General features: G+C 43.3%; 1 protein-coding gene across 1 annotated transcript in view; it reads right to left on the bottom strand.

Annotated features, from left to right (window-relative positions):
• COX15 (cytochrome c oxidase 15) overlaps window positions 1-23955 on the bottom strand; it is a 28535-nt gene that overhangs the window by 3511 nt on the left and 1069 nt on the right. The window contains exons 3-5 of the mRNA XM_087664059.1: window positions 5341-5657; window positions 3881-4106; window positions 3511-3756 (exon numbers count right to left, since the gene is read on the bottom strand). Of these exons, the coding sequence (XP_087520185.1) occupies window positions 3511-3756; window positions 3881-4106; window positions 5341-5657 (789 nt within the window). The remainder of the gene's footprint in view (window positions 1-3510; window positions 3757-3880; window positions 4107-5340; window positions 5658-23955) is intronic.

Genomic DNA, 23955 nt, shown 5'->3' with positions numbered 1-23955 from the left:
TCCAAGCTCCTTCAAAATCCAATGCATCTTGCTGTCATAAATGGCCAGCAAGCCTTCAAACCAATTTGCCCTTGGTTTGACGAGAGATTGGCCTTCAATTCACCCTTCGCTCATTAAATCTAACCTCGAATTCAATTGGGATGGGCTAGCCCCTTAAATCTCTGGAAACCCCTAAATTTCAGCTCCTGATTTCAAGTGCTAGGCCTTGGAATTTCTGGCACAAGACCCGAGGTGGGTGGTAAACCCTAGTTCTTGCTGTAAATTAGGGTTTATATCAGCAAAGGCTTCTCATGCCCACCTTCAATGGCCGATTTTGGCTATGAATGGCTGAGATCTGTTGAGAGTGGTTGGAAGTTGGCTGGAGTAAAGAAGAGAATGTTCAGAGGAGAGAGAACTTTGATGTCTGATGCCAAATTCTGATCAAATCAGCAACTGCTCTAATCAATAAGAGCCATAAATGTTGTTGTCTACTGCTTGGGACCCAAAATGATGCTGTCACTGGCTCAAAATATTGTCACCCAGCTGTTGGCAGCCTATCCAAGCTGTTGCCTGCAACAAATGGGGCTCCTAGTCAAGTCACATGCTGTCCTAGGGAGTTCGGTTGGCTGCAAATGCTCCAAATTCGCTGGGGAAGTGCTATGTCCCCCTTCTACATCAAGCAATGCTTTGAACCCGTACTCTACTAAAATTGATTGAGCTTAATCTAAAGTCGGCTCCAACTAAAAGCATTGAAGTAAAGTTGCAACAACTAAGGATGGTCGGCCAAGTCACCCTATCACTCTCTTCCATCAATTTAATATCCATTGGTGAATTTCAGCAAACATATCCTTTAGCACATCACCATGAAAAGGCCTCAATAAACTCACATGAAAGGCATTATGTATCCCCCAACGTGGAAGCAATTTTAGCCTATATGCAATATCACTGATCTTCTCCAACATGTGGAACTGCCCATAGTAACGCATAGTCAACTTTGGATACAATCTCTCTCTTCCCTTCATCTTTTTCAGCTTGCCTTTTCAAAACACAGCAATACATAATCACCCTTTGCAAACTACAAAGCACATCTATTGCTATCAGTTGTCCTCTTTTATTTCTCTTGCTATCCTTGAAGTGCTTACTGTACATAATCGCCCTATGCAAATTGCAAAGCACATCTATAGCAATTAGCAATACATAATTGCTCTCTGCAAACTGAAAGCACGTCTGTGGCAATCAACTGCCCTCTTTTGCTTCTCTTGCCATCTCTAAAGTGCCTACTTTACCTTCTGATAAATTGCATCTATATTGTCAACATAGTGATCAGTCTCAAAGATCCACCTTTAGTATGCAAAATAGGACCACTTTCCACCACCCTCCATAACCTCAAATGGAACCATGGCAATGGAACTATGTGTTAGAGATTTGGTTATCCCCTAGACAAGCACACGTTACGTTACAACAGTTTAGGGCAGATTTATGCAGTTTGAAGCAGGTCGAACAAGTTTCATGCAGTCATCAACATTTCTTGGATAGTTTTGAGCAAATCGAGCGAAGCAAGCAGGGCTGAGAGGTGCCACATGGCAGCTTGGCAGTGATCGCAGCATTTTTCAGTTTATTATTACTATTTTATTCATGCTGATGCAGTTGGGCAGTTTTCAGCCTTGCCAACCTGATATATTTGATTATTTTATTCATGCCAGCCTGCCCGGGGTCACACTTATTCAAACTTCAGATTTTAGGGTGTGCAGGAGACTGCACATCAACATAAGGTTGAAGTGAGAAGAGACACATGGGAAAGAAAGGGAGTTTGCTGTTTTTGTGCAGTTTTCTTGTTAAAGAAGGAGAAAAAGTCTATGTTTTCAGCCTTTTACAACAGGTTTTGATTTTTAATTGCCTCCAGCCCATTAAGGAGTGTGAAGGAGTGGAGAAAGCCTTAGTAGGCTGCCTTTTAAGAGTCAGAAGGGGCTACGCTTTGTTTTGTGCAGGATATTCAAGAGCCATATCATCCAAAATCGATGTGGAGTTTCCAATGAGTATGGACCAAAAGGTCCCCGATTTACTAGCTCTTCCACACGATCAAAGCTAGATGGGGAGGACTACTACATTTGGTAGGTGATGTTGCTTGCCATCTTGAAGTCTTATGATTTGGTGGAGCTTGTAATGGAGGCCATTGACCATCCATCAGCTCAAGATCTTTCCAAACTTTCTTCTTCAGAGAAAGTAGGGTTGTTGAAGGTACTGGCTCACTAGGACAAGTTGAATGCCCACATCCGTTCTTTATTACTTCTTTCATATACTCCAACCATGATAGCCCATATTGAGCATCTTACCAATGCTTTGAGAGATATGGCTCAAACTAGATCAATTCTATAACAAGATGACTGTCATAAAGAGGGTCTCTTTGGAGGTGCACATGCAGACTTGAAATCCCGACAAGTCCACTTCCATGCGGAAGCATGAAGAGGGTCTCTTTGGAGGTGCAGATGCGTACATTAAATCCCGGCAAATCCGCTTCCATACAGAAGCATGTGAACAAGTTTTGAGAGCTACAAATGCAAGTTCAAAACTGTGGCAAGCCAATTTCCCTGAGGATATGGCGATAGCTTTGCTATCACAACTACCCCTCAATTTAGTGCATTGTACTCTACCTTGATTGCTTCAGGGAGGATGGAGACTCTTAAATGGGAGGAGTTGGTTCTTATGGTCTTGGACCAAGAGGAACAATTGAAGGTGAGGCTCTTATATATCATGCTTCCCAAAATAAGGGGAAGCAAAAGTAGAAGATGGAAGATAAGAACCAGAAGGACAAGGAATCTACTTGCCACATCCATGGTAAGACACGTCACCGAACGAAAGACTATCCTAACAAGGATAAGGACACCAAGAAGCAAGAGAAGAAGACTACAAAGGACTTAGGAGCGGTGGTTGCTCCTTCATTAGGAGTGTTTCTACACTAGGAGATTATTGAGTCTTCTGATCCCATCACCTTGTAAAGAAATACCCTAACGCACAAACATAAATGAAAGTGTACGACAAAGCATAAACTTAACAGAACACACTTAGGGTTAGGGTAACTCAGAGACAATGAACACTATGAAGATCATAAACGAATGAATCTAAATAATACAGTTATGTGTCTTGAGCAAATACTACAAGTAGTTCCAAAAGAAACACAATAAACTTTACTGACAAAGAAAAATCTGAAAAGAGACTACTATGCAGAAAAGACTTTGACTAATTAGCAACACGCTTTGTTCTGTACAACTTTAAGCCAATTGAAGCAGCCATAGAAGTCGTAAGTTGCTGCTCTCATTGTGGAATGCAATCTAGAAATTCAACTTCAAAAGGATGGTATAAAAGTGTGACTAACCATGAAAAGACAGATCTTCATTTTCAAGCAATGGAGAAATCACCTCCCAAACAAGGATGTTCATCATCAGCTCTAAAGGAAGCAGAATCTACTTTCGTTTGATGTAGGAAAACTAACATGTGATCATTAAATCACAAGAAGTGTTCGGGTGTTCTTACAGCATCATTTCCAGCAACAAATGCACCAGATGCAGCTGTCAAACCCACCAAAACAGCAATTGGCAAGGCCACACTTCTCAATTTGGCACTGCCCTTAACCTGTTCTATGTTTTGAAACTTTTGTTGTGGCTGGATGGTAGATAAAGCTGTCCATAGGAGTGCAGAATATAAGCCAAATGCAGACATTAAATGGCCTGCCAAGCGATAAGGGCTTACTTTTGGTTGTTCATATTCTGACCATGGTTCCTGCATATCAGATACATACTATTTTAAGCAAATTAGAGGCAGCAAGGCATCTCTCATTCATAAGCTTCTGCTCATCAGAAAGAACCCTATTTAGCAAGTCTTTAAACCTTAGTAGCATACAAACCTCAAGACCACTCTTCACCATCCACCAACCAACGAGCCCTTGCCCAGCACCCAGAGCAAGAAGCAATGTCAGTCTTAATAAAAGGCGTTTGGTTATGAGTCCTTTATACAGAAAATATGTAAATGGAATGGTAAAAAAGAGTCCTAGCCCTCTGCCCCACATGCGGTGAGCATACTCGATCCAATAAATATACTTGAAATCCTCCACATTCATGCCTTTATTTACCCTGCAGTCAAAGTAAGGCAGTAAACAGTTGTCAATTATTTGTTTCTTCCCTCCATACTATAGACCAGATCAAAGTTGAAGAGATTAACTTCAAAGATCCTCTGATCGATTCAAGTTGGTCAAAAAGCACAAATCTAACAGTGCAGTGGATAGTCTATGTAAATGGGCTAGAAATCATTAAAGTCATTCAGAATATTTGTCGGATCCTTAACCTGTGGAGTCCAACTCAACTACGTGGATACCTTAGGAGCCCCACCTAGAGATTCCAAGATGCAAAATTAGCATTGGAATTTCTTCTTGATGCATCTGTGTCGTGCAGGCAGGATAATTCTCAAACTCTCATACAAATCAGCCCACATCACACCCATACATTCAAATGAAATGCACATGCAGACATGCTCCACATGCCTACACACATGTTCTGTGACACTGCAATTCTAGAAGATACACATACAATGTACACACATACGAGCACAGAAAGTGGGTATTTAACAGCCCACATCAAACATAGTGCACGTATATGCAACCACATGTGCATGCACCCCAACAAGCGCCCCCCCCCCCCCCCCTCAAATTTTTATTTTAGTTATTTTTTTAAAAACCCACACCAGAGATGCCTTTGGAATCTCCTTGACAGGGATGAAATATCTAAGAAAGAACAAAGCACGGTCCTACCTCACAATGACCAATGAAGGAAGTTTTGTTCAGTCGGAAGGCCAGGGAGGGACCATCAAGATCCATCAAAGGATTAGGGCCAGCCAAGGCACACACGCAAGCACACCATGACTAGTAATAACAAACTTCATCCTGGTAGCACACTTGATTGAACCCAGCTGCTGCAGGGACTCCGATAACAATTGGCCAACACCAAAAGCCTACAGCTGGGTGGTTGTGGATCCCAGCCACTGCTCAGAAATATTCACACAAGCCCCTAAGGTGATGGGGATACCACCTCAGAGTCTCATCATGACTGACTGAGCCTTCATTCCTGTGGCTTGTCACTCTCATAACAGCTCGTTTATTAGAGCACCAGGCTCTGCATGCCAACCCAAAGGCCTTCAATGCAAATTCTTTTTCATTTTACCTACTGGCTTCCATATGGACCAGTTAGGATATAGTGACTTTACAATGATCTGATAGACCTTCAATACTTTGAAGATGTTTAAAATATTCTCCCTCTCTCTCTCAAATGCTTAAAATTTAAGCCATACAGGTGACCAGTTAGAACTTTCTACCTCTTGTATTCCGGTGATCTTTTATACTTCTCAAATTCAATATCCCACTCCTCGGAAGACATAGGAGGGAAACCCCCAACAAATTTCCAGTCAGTCATTGAGAGTCCTGATTTTGTGAGGCGTGTAAATCCTCCAAGGACTACCATGCTGAAAACCCAAACACTACACCCAAACAGCCACCATGCAACTTGTTTCTGTGCTTGGACCCCCTTTGTCACCAGAAGGCTTGCAGATGCTGTTCTGCCAGCTACACCTTGAAGGGAGAACAACCCAGTTGAGATTGTTGAGGCTTGACGTGATGGCATCCAGTTATAGACCTGCATCCAGTAGCAAACTTCTAAATGAAAACAAACAGGTTGTTTTGAAACTAATATAGCTTTCGAATGCATATGCTTTCTCAAACAGAGAGAGAGAGAGAGAGAGAGAAATATATATATATATATATCAACAACAAAGAGTGAAAAGTTGGATCGGGGGGGCAGTTCGTATGTGGCAGGGAAATGTTACATTACAAAAGCTCATATCACTATAAGAAATGTCACACCTCTAATACCATGACTGGAATACACTTTACTAAATTTGTTCACGTTAGGGGAGTTTTGAGGTCTTGAAAATGCCCTGTAAGAGATCCTAGAGAGAGAATACTTGGGAATCAAAAAGTCATTTTGTGGTTTTTGTTTTAAGTCTATTTTTTGATAAATAAGCATATCTAAAATCATAAAATGTCATTATCATAGCATTCTCATGGCCTACATCAAATTTAGAAATTTGGACCTCCATAAAGATGATAGCAGAGCAAATTTATGTTGGAAAGGTCGTGTGGATAGTTGGTGTCAATTTGGACCCCAGCCATTAATTAGGTCATTAAATGTCCAGCAGTGAAATTGGGGGACTAGGCATTAATTAAACAACTAATGCCAATCCTAGACCAATTAATGTAGGGACAATTAAATGTCCTATGGTGGTTGGCACATTGATTGGGAATGGGCATTAGCCAATACTTAGGCAAGGTCAAATGGATAATTAATTAATTTTCAAACCATTGATTGGGAATGGGTACTAGCCAGTGCTTGTGCTGGGTCAAATTGATAATTAATTAATTTTCAGAAAATTAATTAATTAATGCTGGAAAATGCAATTAGAAGGCTGCTACTTGTCAAAACTACCCATGCAAACTGGGTGAGGAGTGTTAGGGGGCTGGCTGAGGGTGATTCCAAATAGTCAGTGCATTGTGGCGCGTGCACACACACACAGGGATAATTAATTAATTTTCAGACCATTGATTGGGAATGGGCACTAGCCAATGCTTGGGCTAGGTCAAATTGATAATTAATTAATTTTCAGAAAATAAAATTAATGCTGGAAAATGCAATTAGAAGGCTGCTACTTGTCAAAACTACCCATGCAAACTAGGTGAGGAGTGTTAGGGGGCTGGCTGAGGGCGATTCCCAATAGTCAGTGCATTGTGGGGTGCGCGCGCACACACACACAGTCCCATTACGAAAAAGGGAAAAGGGACCGGGGGGGAGGGGGCAGCTACAGCAGGCGCCGATGGTTCATGTGCATTCCCAACCAGATAAGAGAGGCTTTTATAGTATGGGAGTGCTCCCAAGAGATGATCAGCATCAGGCGACTTAAATTTGGGGCAAGCGACAACCACCTTGGACCCATAGATCAGCATGCAACAGCATTTTTGTCGTCCCAGATCAGGGCAGCAGCTGGTACATACACTTTTTGGCAATAAAATTGGGAAATTTCTCTCTCTACAGCTTTCTCTCACAATCCCTCAACAATTCTCAACGATTTATGACACACATTGACCCCTCCCTCAGCCCACTCCCACGAGAGCCATGGACTGTTGGACAACTCTCCCCTTGAACATTCTATACATTTTCATTCATTATTCAGTTATCTTCATTTTACACTTTTGTGTTTTTGCATTACTTTGTTCGTTGTGTTTCAGTTGTGTGTTCATACACACTGTTTTCTTTTGCAAACCCTAGCATATCTCCATATGGTATCAAAGCTAGTGCTCTTCTAAAGAGTTACCTCAGGCTATCATGGATTGATTGGTTTGTTCTTGATTATACTATACATCAGGTACTAATTCACACTACCTAAGAGCAATCGATCTTAGTATCCTCTAGTGCTTTCTCCAGCTACTCCTATGGAGGATCTATTGAGGCATTATGGTCTTAATTTGGAGGACAATATTCCATCTACTAGCCTTTATAAAACGCCCACCTAGGATCCAATCTACACACAAGACATGACACAAGCTATATCCACGACCATATGGGGATTGGACATCAAACTCACCTCCCAATTGTAGAGCCAAACGGCCTCACCACCGAGCCAAGGAGCTAGCAGCACTCCAAGTCATGACCACATCCAAGAAATGGCATTTCATAACACCAACACACACCATCCTGGTGTATAGACACATTGGCCAATGGGCCAAGAGAACAAAAGTAGTGATCACACAACAATATGACAATAGGACCTTGAGCCTTATAAATAGGACTTAGCTGCCCTAATCCCAAAGTGCCCTTAGTGCATTCGCACTAAGTCACTTCATGATCACTATGACTAATGCTACTAGCCCCCATCCAAATTTCCAAGGAGGAACACCCCCCCTTATGAATGAATGCTGTCCTCAACAATATCTTTAGGAACAAAGTCAGGAAAACAACTCAACCGACTCCCAAATAGCCTCCGCTTCGGGCAGTTCTTCCACTTGACCAAGAATTCACGATAAACAATCTAACAGGATTGTATAGTCCTAAGGTCAAGAAATAATTTGGGTTCGAGTGGAATATATCAAGTAATGTCCTCGAGCCACTGGATTTCCTCAAATGGAACTATCAATTCGCCTTATCCTAGTTGTTATTTTAAACAATTCACGTGGAACAAAGGATGGGAGTAAGTCAAGCTCATAGGATATGCTACTTATCTTCTTGGCAATCTGGAAAGGGTCATAACACCTCAAAGATACCTTATAGCACTTGCCAATAGTCATTGAATCAAAGTCCTTAAGGACTTAAGGGTAAATCCACATGCTCTCCTGGAGCTCTCAAGAAGTATGATGTTGGTTAGCATAAAATGTGGCACAATCCTAGGCCGTTTTAATGCTTTCCCTCACATCGTCAACACTTCCTATATATTATGCGAAAAGTCAACCATGAACTGTATTTTCAACCCCTTGATCTTGACAGCAATCAGTAGTTTCGGCTCATAACTGTACATAAGCATAAATAGGCTATACCCACTAGCCGAATGCCTAGCACTATTATGAGTAAACTCAATCTAAGGTAACACTCCCAATTAAAATGTTTGCGAGAGGCATATACACGCAACATATCCTCCATAGTTTGATTTGAATCTCAAGAGGTTTATTCACATGGATAATCTACAATATTACTATAGTAGTAAACACCAGTTTTAATGGTTGAAAACATTGATCGAGCTTATCGGTCCAAACAACTAGCGAACTAACATGCATTTTCTTGCTTCAGATACCCTTAAGCAAACATATTAAGGGTTCGGCAATATGAGTATAGTCCTTAATGAACTTCCAAAAGAATCCCAAAAACGATCTTACTTGCCTTATGATCCTCAGAATAGGTCCTTATTGGGATCAATACAAATGTCATCAATCAAGATGGCATGTCCGAGATATCTGGGTTATGCTCTCAACTGTTCGATCAGTTTCATAACATGACCTCCACAAAGGGGGCAGGAAAGGGCAAGCAAAATCCAAACTCAAATCAAACCCAAAAGCAAAACTCAAAACCAAGCTAGTGAGACACCAAGGAACTCCTAGTCCTCTCTAAAACTTGGTGGCAAAATCTACATAAGAAAAACAAGTATTGTCACCATTGTCAGAAGGCCAACCACTTTGACGCGACGGGTGTCAATCAAAGGCAAGAGGCACAACACCCAAAGCTAAAGCGTAAGACTCACAGCCCAATCCCCGAGTCGGGCAACCCCCCACAAGGGGAGGCAAGATGGTAGCAACCCTCACAGGGCAATGGCAAGGCCAAACCCACACTGCCACTAGTCAACCATCACAGTCTACATCATTCTCAACGCTAGAGGCCATGTTTGACTAGAATATAAACCCACATCTCTCCTTAGAGACATTTGAGGATACAAGTCTTGTCCATATCTACAAGTTGCCTCTCGACGAGGTTTCTACAAAGTCCCACTCATCATAGTTGAATACTTCAGCTACTCATTGGATTGTGGAGAATGGAGCAATTCATATGACCCCCATCTCGAATATTTTTATCTCCTAAGCCCTTGCAATCGAGATAGTCTGCATTTGAAAACAAATCCTCAATCAACATTCAAGCTCACGGTCGCATAAGTTTTATTACTGACTAGGACACAGATCTCGCTACGCTAGATGATGTATACTATGTTCCCCAGCTTGGGGTAAACTTGTTATCCATTCAACAACTTTGCCAATTGGAACGAGCATTTCCAACCGCAGCTACTTAGATGTGTGATCCCTCCCTCGCAAAGCTCACGATGCTGAACACTAGAGAGGGAAAACAAAAGAAAGCCTGCCCCTTTCACCACATGGGAAAATGTCTAAAACTCGCCCCTTTTCCCAAATGGGGAAATTTCTGAAACTCCTTGTCAAATCTGTCCAGAATCAAAGCTGTAATTTAAGATTTAAAGCTGATTGACTAACTGGAAGAAAACCGATGACAGGGAGGTCAGGGCAGAGTCCTGTTTCGTCGACGAGAGCGTAATTCCCAGAGAGGTAATGGAGAGGCTTATCTGGTGCAAGGTATTGGCGGAAAGCCCAGACGATGGCTTTTTCGAGGACGTCAAAGAAATGCGCTACCTTGCCGTTCTTGGGAGAAGGGCAAGAACGGCAAGGAGGACACACATCCTTATTATTATTGTTCTGATCATCGACACTTATATGATGATCAATATGTGCTTTTTCTTTACAATGACCACAATTGAGATCCTTGACTCTCAAACTAATTTAGTGATTGCTCACAGTAAGATACAGCCTAGTGGCATGTACCATATAATCTAGTTCCTTTCCAAGCTAATAGCTAAGGGCTCTGAGTTTCACCATTTCCAAGCTTTAGCCACCACACACGAGCCTATGGACACTGTGCATCTTTGGTATTTTCGCTTAGGAAATCTCAAATACAACTCTCTTCATGAGTTGTCACGTCGACAGATGGTTGAGGGCCTTCCACGCCTAAAGCTCTCTCGAGACATTTGTAACTTGGTTGTGCAAGCACTTGCAACATGTGCATGCAACAAGGAACCTATTTCTTTACATGAAACTTTAGAGGATGAGCATCGGATGGCAGCTATGCTATCAAAGTTGGACTCTATTCATAAAAATGACACATGGGAGTTGTGCAACTTGCATGATGAAAAGCGTGCTATGGTCACAAAGCGGGTTTACAAATTGAAACACATATCTAATGGTAGCATTGATCACTACAAGGCACATCTTCTTACCAAAGGGTATGCCCCACAACGTGGGATTGACTATGATGGGACATTTGCACAATGCACCCACTTCACATATGACCACCATTTCGTAGGGTCATTGCTTTGGCTGCCCATTTTGATTGGCATGTCAACCAGTCGGATATGAAGACTGCTTTTCTGAATGGTGATCTTCATGAGGATGTTTATATCACACAACCTCCTGGCTTTGTTCAAAAAGGTTCAAAAAGCAACTTGCATAAGGCCCTCTATGGTTTGAAGCAGGCACCTAGAGCATGGTAGGAAAAGATACATGCATATTTGATTGCTATTGCCTTTAGTGACTCACACACTAAAAGCACAGTTTATGTCCACAAAGATGGAGATAACCTCTGTCAATTGGACCTCATAAGAAACAGATTGCAGCCTTAAAGGCTGAATTGCAGCATGCATCTGATGTCACAAATCTTAGCCACTTGCACTACTATCTTGGAATACAATTTCCAACAATTGAGGGGGGCATTATTTTGCAACAATCTAAGTACATTGAACAGCTCCTTGAGTATTTTAAGATGCAAGGCTGTAAGTCTATCTCTACTCCAATTGAGATAGGCCATAGGTTTACACTTCAAGATATAAGATATATTTTGGTGCTTCTCTTTATCAACAGGCTATTGGCTCTTTATTTTATTTGTGTAATACACGGCCGGATATTCAGTTTGGGGTCTCTTAGTTAGCACGATTTACCCACAAGCCTAGTACTACACATAGGCAAGCAATCTATCGAATGTGCCTTTCACTATCTTAACAACACTCAAAAGCTGGGCCTTTTCTATCCTATAGGCACTTCTCTTTGCTTACATACATTCACAAACAATTATTGGACTGGTTGTTTTGACATGTGGGTGTCCACTAGTGGTAATTGTTTCACGCTTGGTGATTCATGTATTCCTTGGCTGAGCAAGAAGCAATCTACACTGACCATATCTAGCTGTGAGGCAAAATACATGGCAACAGTTACAGCTACATTGGAATGTGTATGGCTTGGATGCCTTTTGGTTGATCTTAGTGCGGGACAATAGTCACCCACTCCTATATATATTGATAGTCAAAGTGCCATGGCAATTGCAAGGAATCCAGTTTTTCATGCTCACACTAAGCACATTGAGGTGCATTATCATTATGTTAGACGGAGGCTCCATGCAGGGGAAATTGACTTGGTTTATGTCCCTACACAAGACAACTTTGCATGTGTTTACAAAAGCTCTCTCTAGAGAGAAGCTTGAAGCCTTTCAAGACTCTAGGCTTGATACCATTAGGGGATTGATCTACCTATTCTTGTATGCATTCACATCATTCACTCACTCAGGTTTGTTACACTTATCACGTTCCTCCATAGTCCTCGTGTGAACACTCCCTTGTCCACGGGCACTTTTTACCTTCTAGCTAGAGAAGGGTTCTTTCCCCATGTGAATACCTATCAAAGTTCGTGGTACTTAGTACCTCTTTCCTTGTCCACGAGCACTTTTTACCTTCTAGCTAGAGAAGGGTTTTTTCCCCATGTGAGCACCTATCAAAGTCTGTGGTACTTAGTACCTCTTTCATTATCATTCTCACATAGTGGATGTGACCTTCCAACGCTCCCCTCTCTTCTTGTTCACTTGTTAATTGTGAGTGTATGTGAGTGTGTGCATGTTGATGACTCTTAACCTAACACTCTAGCCCTCTACTCAACTATTGCAACCCTTGTTCCAGTATTCCAAGCTACAGCCCTAATCATTAGGACTTGGGCGATTGCTGTATTTTCATCCCCATAAGTTGCCTTGTTCTTGTTCACTGTCTAGAGCACTTTTCAACATGAGCTTGATCTGCATTTGCATTTGCACCAAGTCGTTTTTATTCTGGAACACTTTTCAACATTAGCTTGATCTGCATTTGCATTTGCACCGGGTCGTTTTTATGATTTCAGAAGTTTTCTTCATCAGTCTCTACTTTGACCGGTGGTTACTGCACTCCGGATCCATCTTCGATGGACAACACACATCGACATCTTCCTTGGCCCACTCCTACGAGAGCATTGGTTGTTAGAAAACTCGTCCCTTGAGATTTTGTACATTTTCATTCATTTATTCATTCATTATCAAATTATCCTCAATTTGAGTTTTTGCATTGGTGTTTGAGTTCATCACGTTTCAATTGTGGCCATACACTTGGTGTTTTCTTTTGCAAACCCTAGCATATCTCCACAAATGCCCTTTCTTAATGCAATGGTAGCATTGAATTTTCTTCTACCTATCACCCCCTCTTGCAAGCAGCAAAAGTATCCTACTCGCCAAACTGAGATGTTGTCAAAATATGGCTGCCGTGAAAGCAAACTAGAGAGCCAATAACGTTTCCAAGGGGAAACACTGAGTGTGTATGACAAACATTGGGAGAGAAGAGAAACCCAAAAAACACAAAAGAAGAAGATGATGATGAATGACGAATCACTAATCATGCTAAGTGAATCAACAAAGCCAAAGATCTAAAGATAACTGCACTATCCTGTCTAAAACAGGCCGTAACACCTGTAGGGAATCTGCATGTGAAGGGAGCGAAACGCAGTTCTTCTGTAGTAGGATGTAACGTGCCCGCTCCTCAAATCGCGAGACACGTCTTAGCAATCCATTAAGAGATATATCTAGAAGACGCCGCCCGACACTCCCAAGGAATGACACGGGGTTTGCCAACTAGGGTCTCTCGAGTCTGCCCCGCAACGGAACTTATCCGGCCGTTCCCACTAGGATTGACTTGAAGTTCGGATTCCTAGCCAACATTGTCTAAGATCATAGACCGACTTTTTCCTAACATTTCTCGTTAACATTTTCTTTGAGGAAAGCTCTCGGCTACCGAGACCACCCTTCCGTAGGATAGACCCATTGGTCACATCCACCATGCTTCCCTCGGGGGTTGTTTTAGTTATCTAATTACCTACCACGTTATGTTTGACACAAAAGCAGCTTCCTTAATTAATCCCGTTAGTCACAGGTTCCTTTACGTAATTTAGGGCACAGGCACGAAGACAAGATAAAACAAGATCAAACACTTTCTTAACTTATCTTCAGATTAATGTTTGTCTCCCGCCCATACAGGACAATTAAGTGTTCCTTTCTGCCTCCGCAGAAAAATCCTTCCGTCTCCTGGCAACAAAACCCGAAGGTTTATCCTACCAAGATTCCGCCTTGTAACTAGTATCAAGGCCTCGAGATCCCATCTCGAGTCACGTAAAACACTTGTGTAGGGCCCAGAGGCATTGGAATTTACGGCCAGAGCCCCCACTGGCACCCAAGCGTCCTCCTACGCCAAGTAATTTCCACGGAGAGACCTCTCGCAGCGGGTTCGGTCCACATTCCCGGTGCGGATTCACAATCCCCTTGGATAGGGTTTAGCGGTTCGCGAGGGGTAGCTAGCGCCATTCTTCCTTAATTATCCCTTTAGGAAATCAACCACAGCTGAAGCACCCAGCTAAAAAAACAATCACTAGGAAAAACATCCCTTTTGTTTCCATGGCAATCATTCATCTCAGACACGGCCATGCAATCATCAAACACACCCCACTTGGGTTAACATCCAAAACCAAATTAACAAACAGTTGAATGCACAACCTCTTGCTTCAAGGCATCCCAATCCCATTGCATGCATAATCAGAATTTAACTTGGATGTATCAAAACACTCGCTCAAGGGTTTTACAACCTTTTCAAACAACCAAGCATAACTTGGGTCAACAATCCATTTAGGGTTAGGTCACCAACTTCAATTAAGCTAGGAGCATATCCATTTGCGATAGTCCACAGCATGATCGATAAAACAATTCGTAGGCAATTATACTTATTCCTAATGCACCGAATCTCATGAAGGTCTAGGTTTCTATCCATCAATGCAATTGCATCCTATGAGCGGAAACTATCATTTCATATGTTTCTTTTAGTCATGATCGCGAAGCATGAATTCTAAATGATTATTCATGCACTGAACTGGTTTAAAAGCTATTATTTTATGTGAAATAATGCTAAAACCTTATAATTTTATGTGTGTAAAAGCTATCATTTCATGCATATAAACTTATGCGAACTCTATACTCTACCATTTCGCGCATGCAACCTAGCGCCTAAGACTCGTCCGTGTTCCATGCACGTAGCTAGCCCCTTCATTTCTTTCACGAGAAATAAAACGTAATTAATTACAAAGCTTAAAGAACCTGGGTTTGATTCGTGTTCGTAGGGGCGTTTATTGCGTTGGTCCCTCCGCTCGCCTCTCCCGCATTACTGGTACCAACGGTAGCTTTGGCATCTACACTTCCCGCGATTTTCTTCTTGGGAGTCATTTCTACTTGGGGTTTGGATAGTCCGGGCCTTAGCGGCCTTCAAGATGACCGGTTCGAGAGGGAAAGGTCGCGAGCAGGGGATCCTTTGCCGAAAGCTGGCTTCACGAACGCGACTCCTAGAGGCTACACACCAACTCTCACTCCCTCTCTTTCTTTCTCTCTCTCTCTCTCTCTCTCCCCCTTTTTTTCCTCTTCTTTTCTCTCTCCTCTTCCTCTTCTACTTCTTCTTCTCCTTCTTCTCTTCTTCTTCTCCTTCTCTCTCACTACTTCTCTTCTTCTTCTCCTTCTCTCTCACTACTTCTCTTCTTCTTCTTTTCTCTTCTTCTCTTCCTCTACTCCCTCTCTCTTCTTCCTCTCCTCTTCTTCTCTCCCTCTCCTCTTATTCTTCTACTTCTTCTCTTCTTATTCTTCTCTTCTTCCTCTCCTCTCTCACTACTTCTCTTCTTCTTCTTTTCTCTTCTTCTCTTATTCTCTCCCCCTCCTCTTCCTTTCCTTCTTCTTTTCCTCCTCTTCTCCTTCCTTCTCTCTCCTCCTCTTCTTCTCTCCCTCTCTCCTTTTTCTTCTTCTCCTTCCCCCTCTCTCTCTCTCTCTCTCTCTCTCTCTCTCTCTCTCCTTTTCTCCCTCTCCTCTCCTTTTTCCTCTTCTCCTTACCTCTCTCTCTCCCTCTCTCTCTCTCTCCCTCTTCTTCTCCTTCCTCCTCTTCTCCTTCCTCTCCTCTCTTTCTTCTCCTTCTTTCTCTCCTCCTTCCTCTCCTCTCTTTCTTCTCCTTCTTCCTCTCTCCCTCTCCTCCTACGTCTTCTTCTCCTTCCTCTCCTCTCTCTCCCTCTTCTTCTCCTTCTTCTCCTCCTCTCTCTCCCTCTTCCTTCTTCCCCTTCTCTTCTTCTCCCTTCTCTCTCTCCTTCTCTTCACCTCTTCTCACGGAGCTGCAGCGGACTGACGATCAAGGGAGGGGCGCTCTCACAGTCACGGCCGCAAGGGGGGGCTGCCTGTCTCTAACGGGGGGGTGGGGGGGGGGACTATGCATACCGGGGGGGGAGGCTTCATAAGGGGGGGGCGCAGCTGTCCGCCGCCATCTGGGGGGCTGCATGCCCCCCCTTCTTCCACTTCTCTCTCTCTCTCTCTCTCTCTCTCTCTCTCTCTCTCTCTCTCTCTCTCTCTCCGCCATGCACACGACAGGGGAAGAGAGAGGGAGAGAGAAAAAAGATTGAAAAAAATTTTGGGGGGGAGACATTACATAGGATATCGAAGGTAAATGCTGAAGGGTGACAGAAAGGACAGCCAACGTAGAGGGAGCAAAATGCAGTCCTCAAGAGCTCAGAGATGAAGGATATATTGAAATCTCTCTGAGATCATGGTTGCTATCAAGGCAATTGCTAGGCAGCCAACTGGAGAAGAAAACACAAGAATATCTCATGAAGATCTCTCTGTATAAGTGGCCGCAAACAAGCGATTGTTGGGCAGCTCTTCATGAGTGAAGAAAACACAAAAACGCAGGTACCTCATGTAGCGCTGATAAAGAGGGTATAACCTCCTGTAAAAGGTCTGAATCTGCTGCGAACGAAGTCTGATGATGACACCATGTGAGGAGGGTTGACACCAAATGAAGTAGGCTGCAAAATGCCAAGTGGAGATGGATGTAGAAGCCACGAACCATAATGTCCTCCTCCTGGGGTGTGAACGGCAATGGAGAGGATGGAGAAAGGAGAGAAGAATATGGAAGAGTGCGTGTTTGCAGAAATGAATGTGTGGGATGAAGAATTAGGGAAGTCAATGCCATATTTATAGGCACATACTGTCTCAAGTGGTGCCCTAGCTCTCTCAAGTGGCAACCATTGAAGTCTATCGAGAGGTGCTCCAACTCTCTTGGGTAGCAGATAATGATCCAAATAAAGCCTTTTGAGGGTTGTAAATGGAAACCAAAATAGGAATGTATGGGAAGTGCACTGAATGACTTGGTTTCTCAACACCCCCTCTCAGGCCCAAAAAGGAGCAAAAAAGAGGAGTGCAAGGGAGGTAACATGTAGTGAAGAACAATAGACATGATGAGCTAATAGAACCTAAATATCAACCTCAAGACAAGCTCTATTACTCCATTCTAGAAGGTATATGCAAGCCTAGCCACCAAGCCATGGCTAAAATATCCAAAGCCCCAAACAAGGAAGAACCAGTAGATCTTGGGTGTCAATGGTTTAAAAAAAAGGATGAGTAGATAGATGAGAAAATGGGTAATGTGGCATAGAGATATCAACCACCCTAACAACGTGAAGGGTTGTCGACAAGGTGTGTGAAGAACCATAGGATGAGAAAGGACCCCCTCTGAAGCCAAACGAATGGGATCCCCCTCCGAAGAAGGAAGATGAGCCCCTTTTGAATCCCTCATTGAATGCCCCTTGAAGAGAGATAAGGAATCAAGAAACTCATCAATCATAGCCTCTAAAACATCTAAAGATGAAGAAAATGCCATTGGCGAGGCCGAAGAAGGTAGGTGGGACTCCAATGGAACAACAACTAGGTTGCTCCCCCAAGGTGGCCACTCAAACCTAAGTAGAAAAGGGAGTGGAGAGAGGGCTATCACACAAAATCTCCTCGATGCCCGCATCAGAGTCTCTATCCATGGAGCAAGATGAGGTGAGGAAATAGGCAGTTCCTAAGGAACCAAGGGTGGACAATAGTCACCGTCTCTAAGTGGAGCAAACTATGGAGCCGAAGGAGTGGAAGGAGTCAAGCAGCCTTTGTCTCTTGAACAAGTGGACTAACGAGACGACGGTGCACAACAATCATTGTCTCTCAATGGAGCAAACAATAAACTACATATCGTGGCCGTGGAAGCCATCGGACCTAAAAATAGGTGGGGGAAGCCACCGTAGCGAGTTGCGGCAATCTCCAGGAGGTCGTGGCACCTAATAATCCTCTTTTTTGTTCGTAATGACTTAGAGCACATCGAATGCGTTTAATTGCCTTAAGCATAATACTCTAATAGCCGATGCAAAATGATCTCTATGGCCCAAAAGGGAGATGTGGCATAAGAAGTGCCTGGTGGTAGACGCATACGCCGCTAGTGTGGGGAGCAAAGGTTGAAGTCGACAATCTTCAATGGTATGGCCGTTCTTGTTGCAGTAGGAGCACCCAATGGATTGTCCATCAAGAGAAGCCATAGCACCAAAGTGTCAAGTTGGAAAAGAAAGGGTGGGAGGGAGAAGAAGATAAGGATGACTCTTGATGATACAACGGAAATGGGGCAATCAAAAGATTTTGCCGCTCCCACAAACTATCTTTATTTTCTCCGATGTAGAGGATCTTCTTAGCTCTCTGAACACCTCTAGCTTTGATACTATGTCAAAACAAGAAGTATATTGGCTGCAGACTAGCAGCCCTTCAAGAGTGAAGAAAACACAAAAACGCAGGTATCTGATGTAGGGCTGATAAAGAGGGTGCAACCTGCTGTAAATGGCCTGAATCTGCTGCAAATGAAGCTCATGATGACACCAAGTGGGGAGGCTGACAGCAAATGACGTAGGTTGCAAAATGCCAAGTAGAGATGGATGCAAAAACCACGAACAATAATGTCCTCCTTGCGGGGTGTGAACGGCAGTGGAGAGGATGGAGAAAGGAGAGAAGAATATGGAAGAGAGTGACAGAGTGTCAAAAGGAATGAATGTGTGGGATGAAGAATGAGGGAAGTCAATGCCAAATTTATAGGCACAAACTATCTTGAGTGATGCCCCAACTCTCTCAAGTGGCACCCACCAAAGCCTCTTGGATGGTGCCCTAACTCTCCTAGGTGGTCACCTGACACTAAATAATGATCCAAATAAAGGGCTCTAAATGGGAACCAAAATAGGAATGAAGTAGGGGAAATGTACCGAATGACTTGGTTTCTCAACAAATTGTTGAGAACCCAATCATTCAATACATTTCTTTTGCTTTATTCCTATTTTGGTTTCCATTTACAACACCAAAAATGGCTTTTTCTATATCATTAGTTAGTGTCTAGGCACAACCTGAGAGACTTGAGTGGGTGCCACCCGAGAGAGTTGGGGCGCCAATCAAGATAGTCTATGCCTATAAATACAGCACTAACTCCACCCATTTTACACTCCAAACATTTATTCATCCCAACACTCTCAGTCATTCTCTCCCACATTCTTCTCCTCTCCAACCTCTCCATGGCTGCTCATACCCCATGAGGACACTGCAGTTCATGGCCCATGCTTCCCTGCTATCAAGCACCTTGTTTCTCCTCTTGGAGGTTGCATTTTGGCTGCAATCTTCATTGTCCAAATGCCTATCACTCCCTAGCTGCCCAACAATCTCTCTCCCTTGTTGGTGTCAACTTTACTTCACCTGGCATCAGTCCACTATGTTTTGCTGTCTGGAGGCATCCTCTTCCCTTGGCATCATCCTCCATCACCTAGTGTCAATGTTGGGGTTGTGTTTTGCAATCTCCACCCTTCCTGGCTTCAACAACAACTCCGATTGGAGATTGACCACACTCTATAGTTTGCATTTTGCAATTGTTGGTGCTTCTGGGGATGCATTTGATTATCTAGTTGGTGGCCCTACTAATTTTCACCTTCCAAAGTACGCATCTAAAGCTGATGATCTACTATTTGCAGCTGACCACCCTACTATTTTCACTCCCTCTACAAGTGGCTGTCCCTCCCTCCTCCCTCCATCATTTGGCATTACCTTCTATTCCCTATTGCCTGGAGGACTATGTTTCACTCCCTCTGCAATGCAAGTTTCCTTCAAATACTACCACCTAATCAGCCATGACAATGCAATTATCTTTGAGCTTCGGCTCCATTGTATCAGCTTGATTCATTGAGCATGATTCAATGATTCATCATTCATCTTCTTCTTTTAAGTTTTTCTTCTCTCAATGTTTGCCATACACCCTGTGTTTCTCCCTGCAAACCCCACTCTCTCTGATATGGTACGAGTGCATACTGTCCTGTCACTTTCCTTGATATGGTATCAGAGCAAAGGTGCTTGCTTAGAGAGCTAAAGATCCTCTTCATCGGAGAAGGAAAAGATAGGTTATGGGTTTAGTATCACCTCCACCTTTTCCCCCTATATTCTGCCTCACCATTGGGAGATACCCTTATCTTTTTCTCCCTCCTACCCTCTCTTTACAGGTTTGCCACACCGGTGCTATGGCATGTACATAGATAGAAGGACCGACCACTAGGTGCACCTCCTGCGGGCAAGAATGAAGATTGTCGACTTCAACCTTTGCTCCCTACCCCACCAAAGTATATGTGTCTACCTCCTGACACTCATTGTACCACCTCACCTTTCTAGGCCACAAAGATCATTCTATATCGGCTCTCAGGTCTTTATGCTCTAGGCAATAAGATGCATCCAATGCGCAGTAAGTCCTTGTGAGCAAATGAAGGCTCTCGGACCCCTCATAGCAATAAGCCCTCTTGGAGACTGCCGCAATGCGCTACACAAGTTTCCCCCACCCATCTTCAGGTGCAGTGGCTTTCTCGGCCACTGATTCTACCATCCGCTCCACCACGAGAAAGTGGTGGTTGCGTACCGTCTTGTCATCCCGCTCTGTTAAGAGGCAACGGTTGTTCGACTCCCTCTCCTTCAGCTCTCCAATCCACTCCACTAAGAGATAGTGGTTGTTGCCCATCCATGGCTCCTCACAAGTTATCTATTACCTCACATCCCTTGTATTGCTCCACGGACACCAACTCCAATGTGGGCATCCAGAAGATTCTGTGTGATACCCCTCCCTCTACTCCCTTCTCTACTCAGATTTGAGAGGCCACCTCTGAAAGCTACCTAGCTTCCATTCCATTGGAGCTCCAAATACCTTCTTTGGCACTGTCGGTGGCACCTTCTTCGCTAAGGGGGGTTCAGAGGGGGCTCATCCTCCTACTACTTTAGAGGGGAATCCCATTCCTTTCACTTCAAAGGGGGGTCCCTACTCATCTTGCGGTGCTTCACACACATTGTCAACAACCCTTTACCTTCTTGGGATGATTGACATCTCCATGCCATCTCACCCCTTGATTCCCCTTCCCATTGATTTCCAATGATACTCATGATCTACAAGTTCTTCCTAGTTCAGAGCTTTCGACATTATAGTATTGGCTTGGTGGCTAGGCCTTCATATACCTTCCAACATGGAGTAACGAAGCTTGTGGCTTCTCTCCCAAGGTTGAGTTTCACATTCTATCAGCTCATCATGTCTACTATTCTTCACTACATGTTACCTCATAGATGGAACACTGATTCCACGATTGATATTCACTCTCACTCCTCTATTTCGCTCCTTTTTGGGCCTAAGAGGGGGTGTTGAGAAACCCGGTCATTCAATACATTTATTTTACTTCATTGCTATTTTGGTTTCCATTTACAACCCCAAGAAATGTTTTTTTCTATATAGCCACAGTGCCACCCAAGAGACTTTAGAGCACGCCGCCCAAGAGAATTGGGGTACCACCCTCCTCTCCAATCTCTCCACTATTGCTTACACCCCACGAGGAGGACATTGCATTTTGTGGCCCGTGCTTCCCTACTATCAAGCACCCTGTTCTCCTCTTGCAAGAAGCATTTTGATTTTAGTCTTCATTGTCCAGCTGCCCATCACTCCCTAGCTGCCTAGCAACCTCTCCCCCTTGTTGGCATCAGCTTTCCTTCACCTAGCATTAGTCTCTAGACTGTATTTTGTTGTTTGAAGGCATCCTCTTCCCTTGGCATCATCCTCCATCACCTAGCGTCAATATTGGGGCTGCATTTTGTAGACTCCACCCTTCCTAGCTTTGGCAACGGCTCCAACAAACATCGACTATATTCCACAATTTGCATTTTGCAATTCTTAGTACTTCTCAGGTTGCATTTGATCATCTAGCAAGCCATCTTGCTGATTTTCACCTTCCAAAGTACAAGTCTACAGCTGGTTATCTCCTTCCTCATCTCCAACGGCCCCTAAGGACTACATTTCGCTCCCTCTACAACTCATTGTCCCTCCCTTCATCATTCACCATTACCTTTTATAACCTACTCCCAAGAGGACTACGTTTCACTCCCTCTACAGTGCAAGTTTCCTTTCAATACTACCACCTAATCAGCAAGACAATGCAATCATCTTCGAGCTTCGACTCCATTGTATCAACTTGATTCATTGAGCATGATTCAGTGATTTGTCATTCATCTTCTTCTTCTAAGTTTTTCTTCTCTCAAAGTTTGCTATACACACTTAGTGTTTCTCCCCACAACCCCTACTATCTCTCTAATATGGTATGAGTACATACAATCCTATGACTTTCCTTCACAGTAACCTCCCTTGCAAGCACAAAGACACCTCATGCTCAAGCAACATAGAGGTCATACGATCAAATCAGACATGTGTCATGGATGTCTACAAGAGGAGTGGAGACAAGGACGGGACAAGAACTCAAGACCCCCAACCCACCAACAAGAGCAGTGCAAAGCTCAGTATGATACAAGATATCTTAGTTGCCTTTAAGAACTAGTAGCTTGACCTCTCTAAATTCATGGAAACCATAAAGCAACCAAGAGCCTGTCGTTAGTACGTTGAATGTGTACATTGCTGAGGGGACCATCAGAGTACCCTAGACCCAATCGAGTATGCACAAACTACGAATGCTTTGGCCATCAGGTTGCATATTGATGAGCTCTAAGGACACTTCCTTATCATGCTTTGTATGCTAATGTTGGATTTCAACAGAATTGTGGACCTTTCTTCCAAAGATGCTAGCATATGGCCGCTAACCCACTCCACCTGACCAAAGACCATCAACTCCAAGAGTAGACATTATAGATACCTAGACCCATGGGGCCAATTGTTATTCGCTCTCCTAATGATGCTCTTGTGCATTTCATTGAGGAAAAAGTTCCTCAAACTCTTGCATTCATCTCATCTCTACCTTTCTCTTCTCTTTCTGTTTATGTTCCAACTTCCATCGCACTCGTAAGTTTCACCTCTATTGTTGTGCACCTTTTTGGTACCCAAAAAATAGACTCTTGGTGCACTTTGACACTTTCACAAGTCCAATACACTTGTCTTGCTAATTCATGGCATCATCAACAATTCCTTTAGCACTGCATAACCGTGGATCTCGAGTCTTAAAGGCTTGTGTGGTCTCTTCTACCTCTACTTCAAACCTTTGCTTCAACTCTAGCTATCATACCATCAAAACTCCTCCAGACTGTTGTTGACTCTCTAGTTTGTAGCCCTCCACTATTACACACCTAATCAAACACCCAAAACGCAAATTCTTGCTACATTCGACTACATGCTAGTTGTGTCCCAAATCTATCAAGTCCAATACACTCATCCCATTAATTTGTGGCATCATGGAGTCCTCCAACATCCCATAGCCCCACACCTCAAGGCTTAATGGCTTGTGTCATTTCTTCCAACTCTGCTTTAAGCCTTCACTTGAGCCTAGCTATCATACCATTTGTAGTCTACCAAATTGCTGCAAATTCTCTAGATTGTAGCCTCCATTGTTGTACATTTGATTAACACCCAAATGTAGATTCTTTTTGTACTTTGGCATTCAAGTATCAACTGGTCCCTCCATCTAGGACCCATCTAAGCCTAACACACTTATCCTACTAATTTGTGGCATCATCAACTCTCTCGTTAGCACCCATAGGCCTAAACATCAACTCTTTAATGCTTGTGTGATTTCTTCCACCCTTGCTTAGGGCCTCCACTTCAGCTCCAACTATCATATCATTTGTATCACTCACTTACTCAATTTAGTGTCATTTCACTCCATTCTCTAAGCATTCTTTT

This window comes from Lygodium microphyllum, chromosome 23, assembly GCF_053477565.2.
Source record: "Lygodium microphyllum isolate KBCC chromosome 23, Lygodium_microphyllum_v1.1.10, whole genome shotgun sequence".
Lineage (NCBI taxonomy): Eukaryota > Viridiplantae > Streptophyta > Polypodiopsida > Schizaeales > Lygodiaceae > Lygodium > Lygodium microphyllum.
Note: the sequence above shows the minus strand (reverse complement) of the source record. Positions and strands in the feature narration are given on the sequence as shown.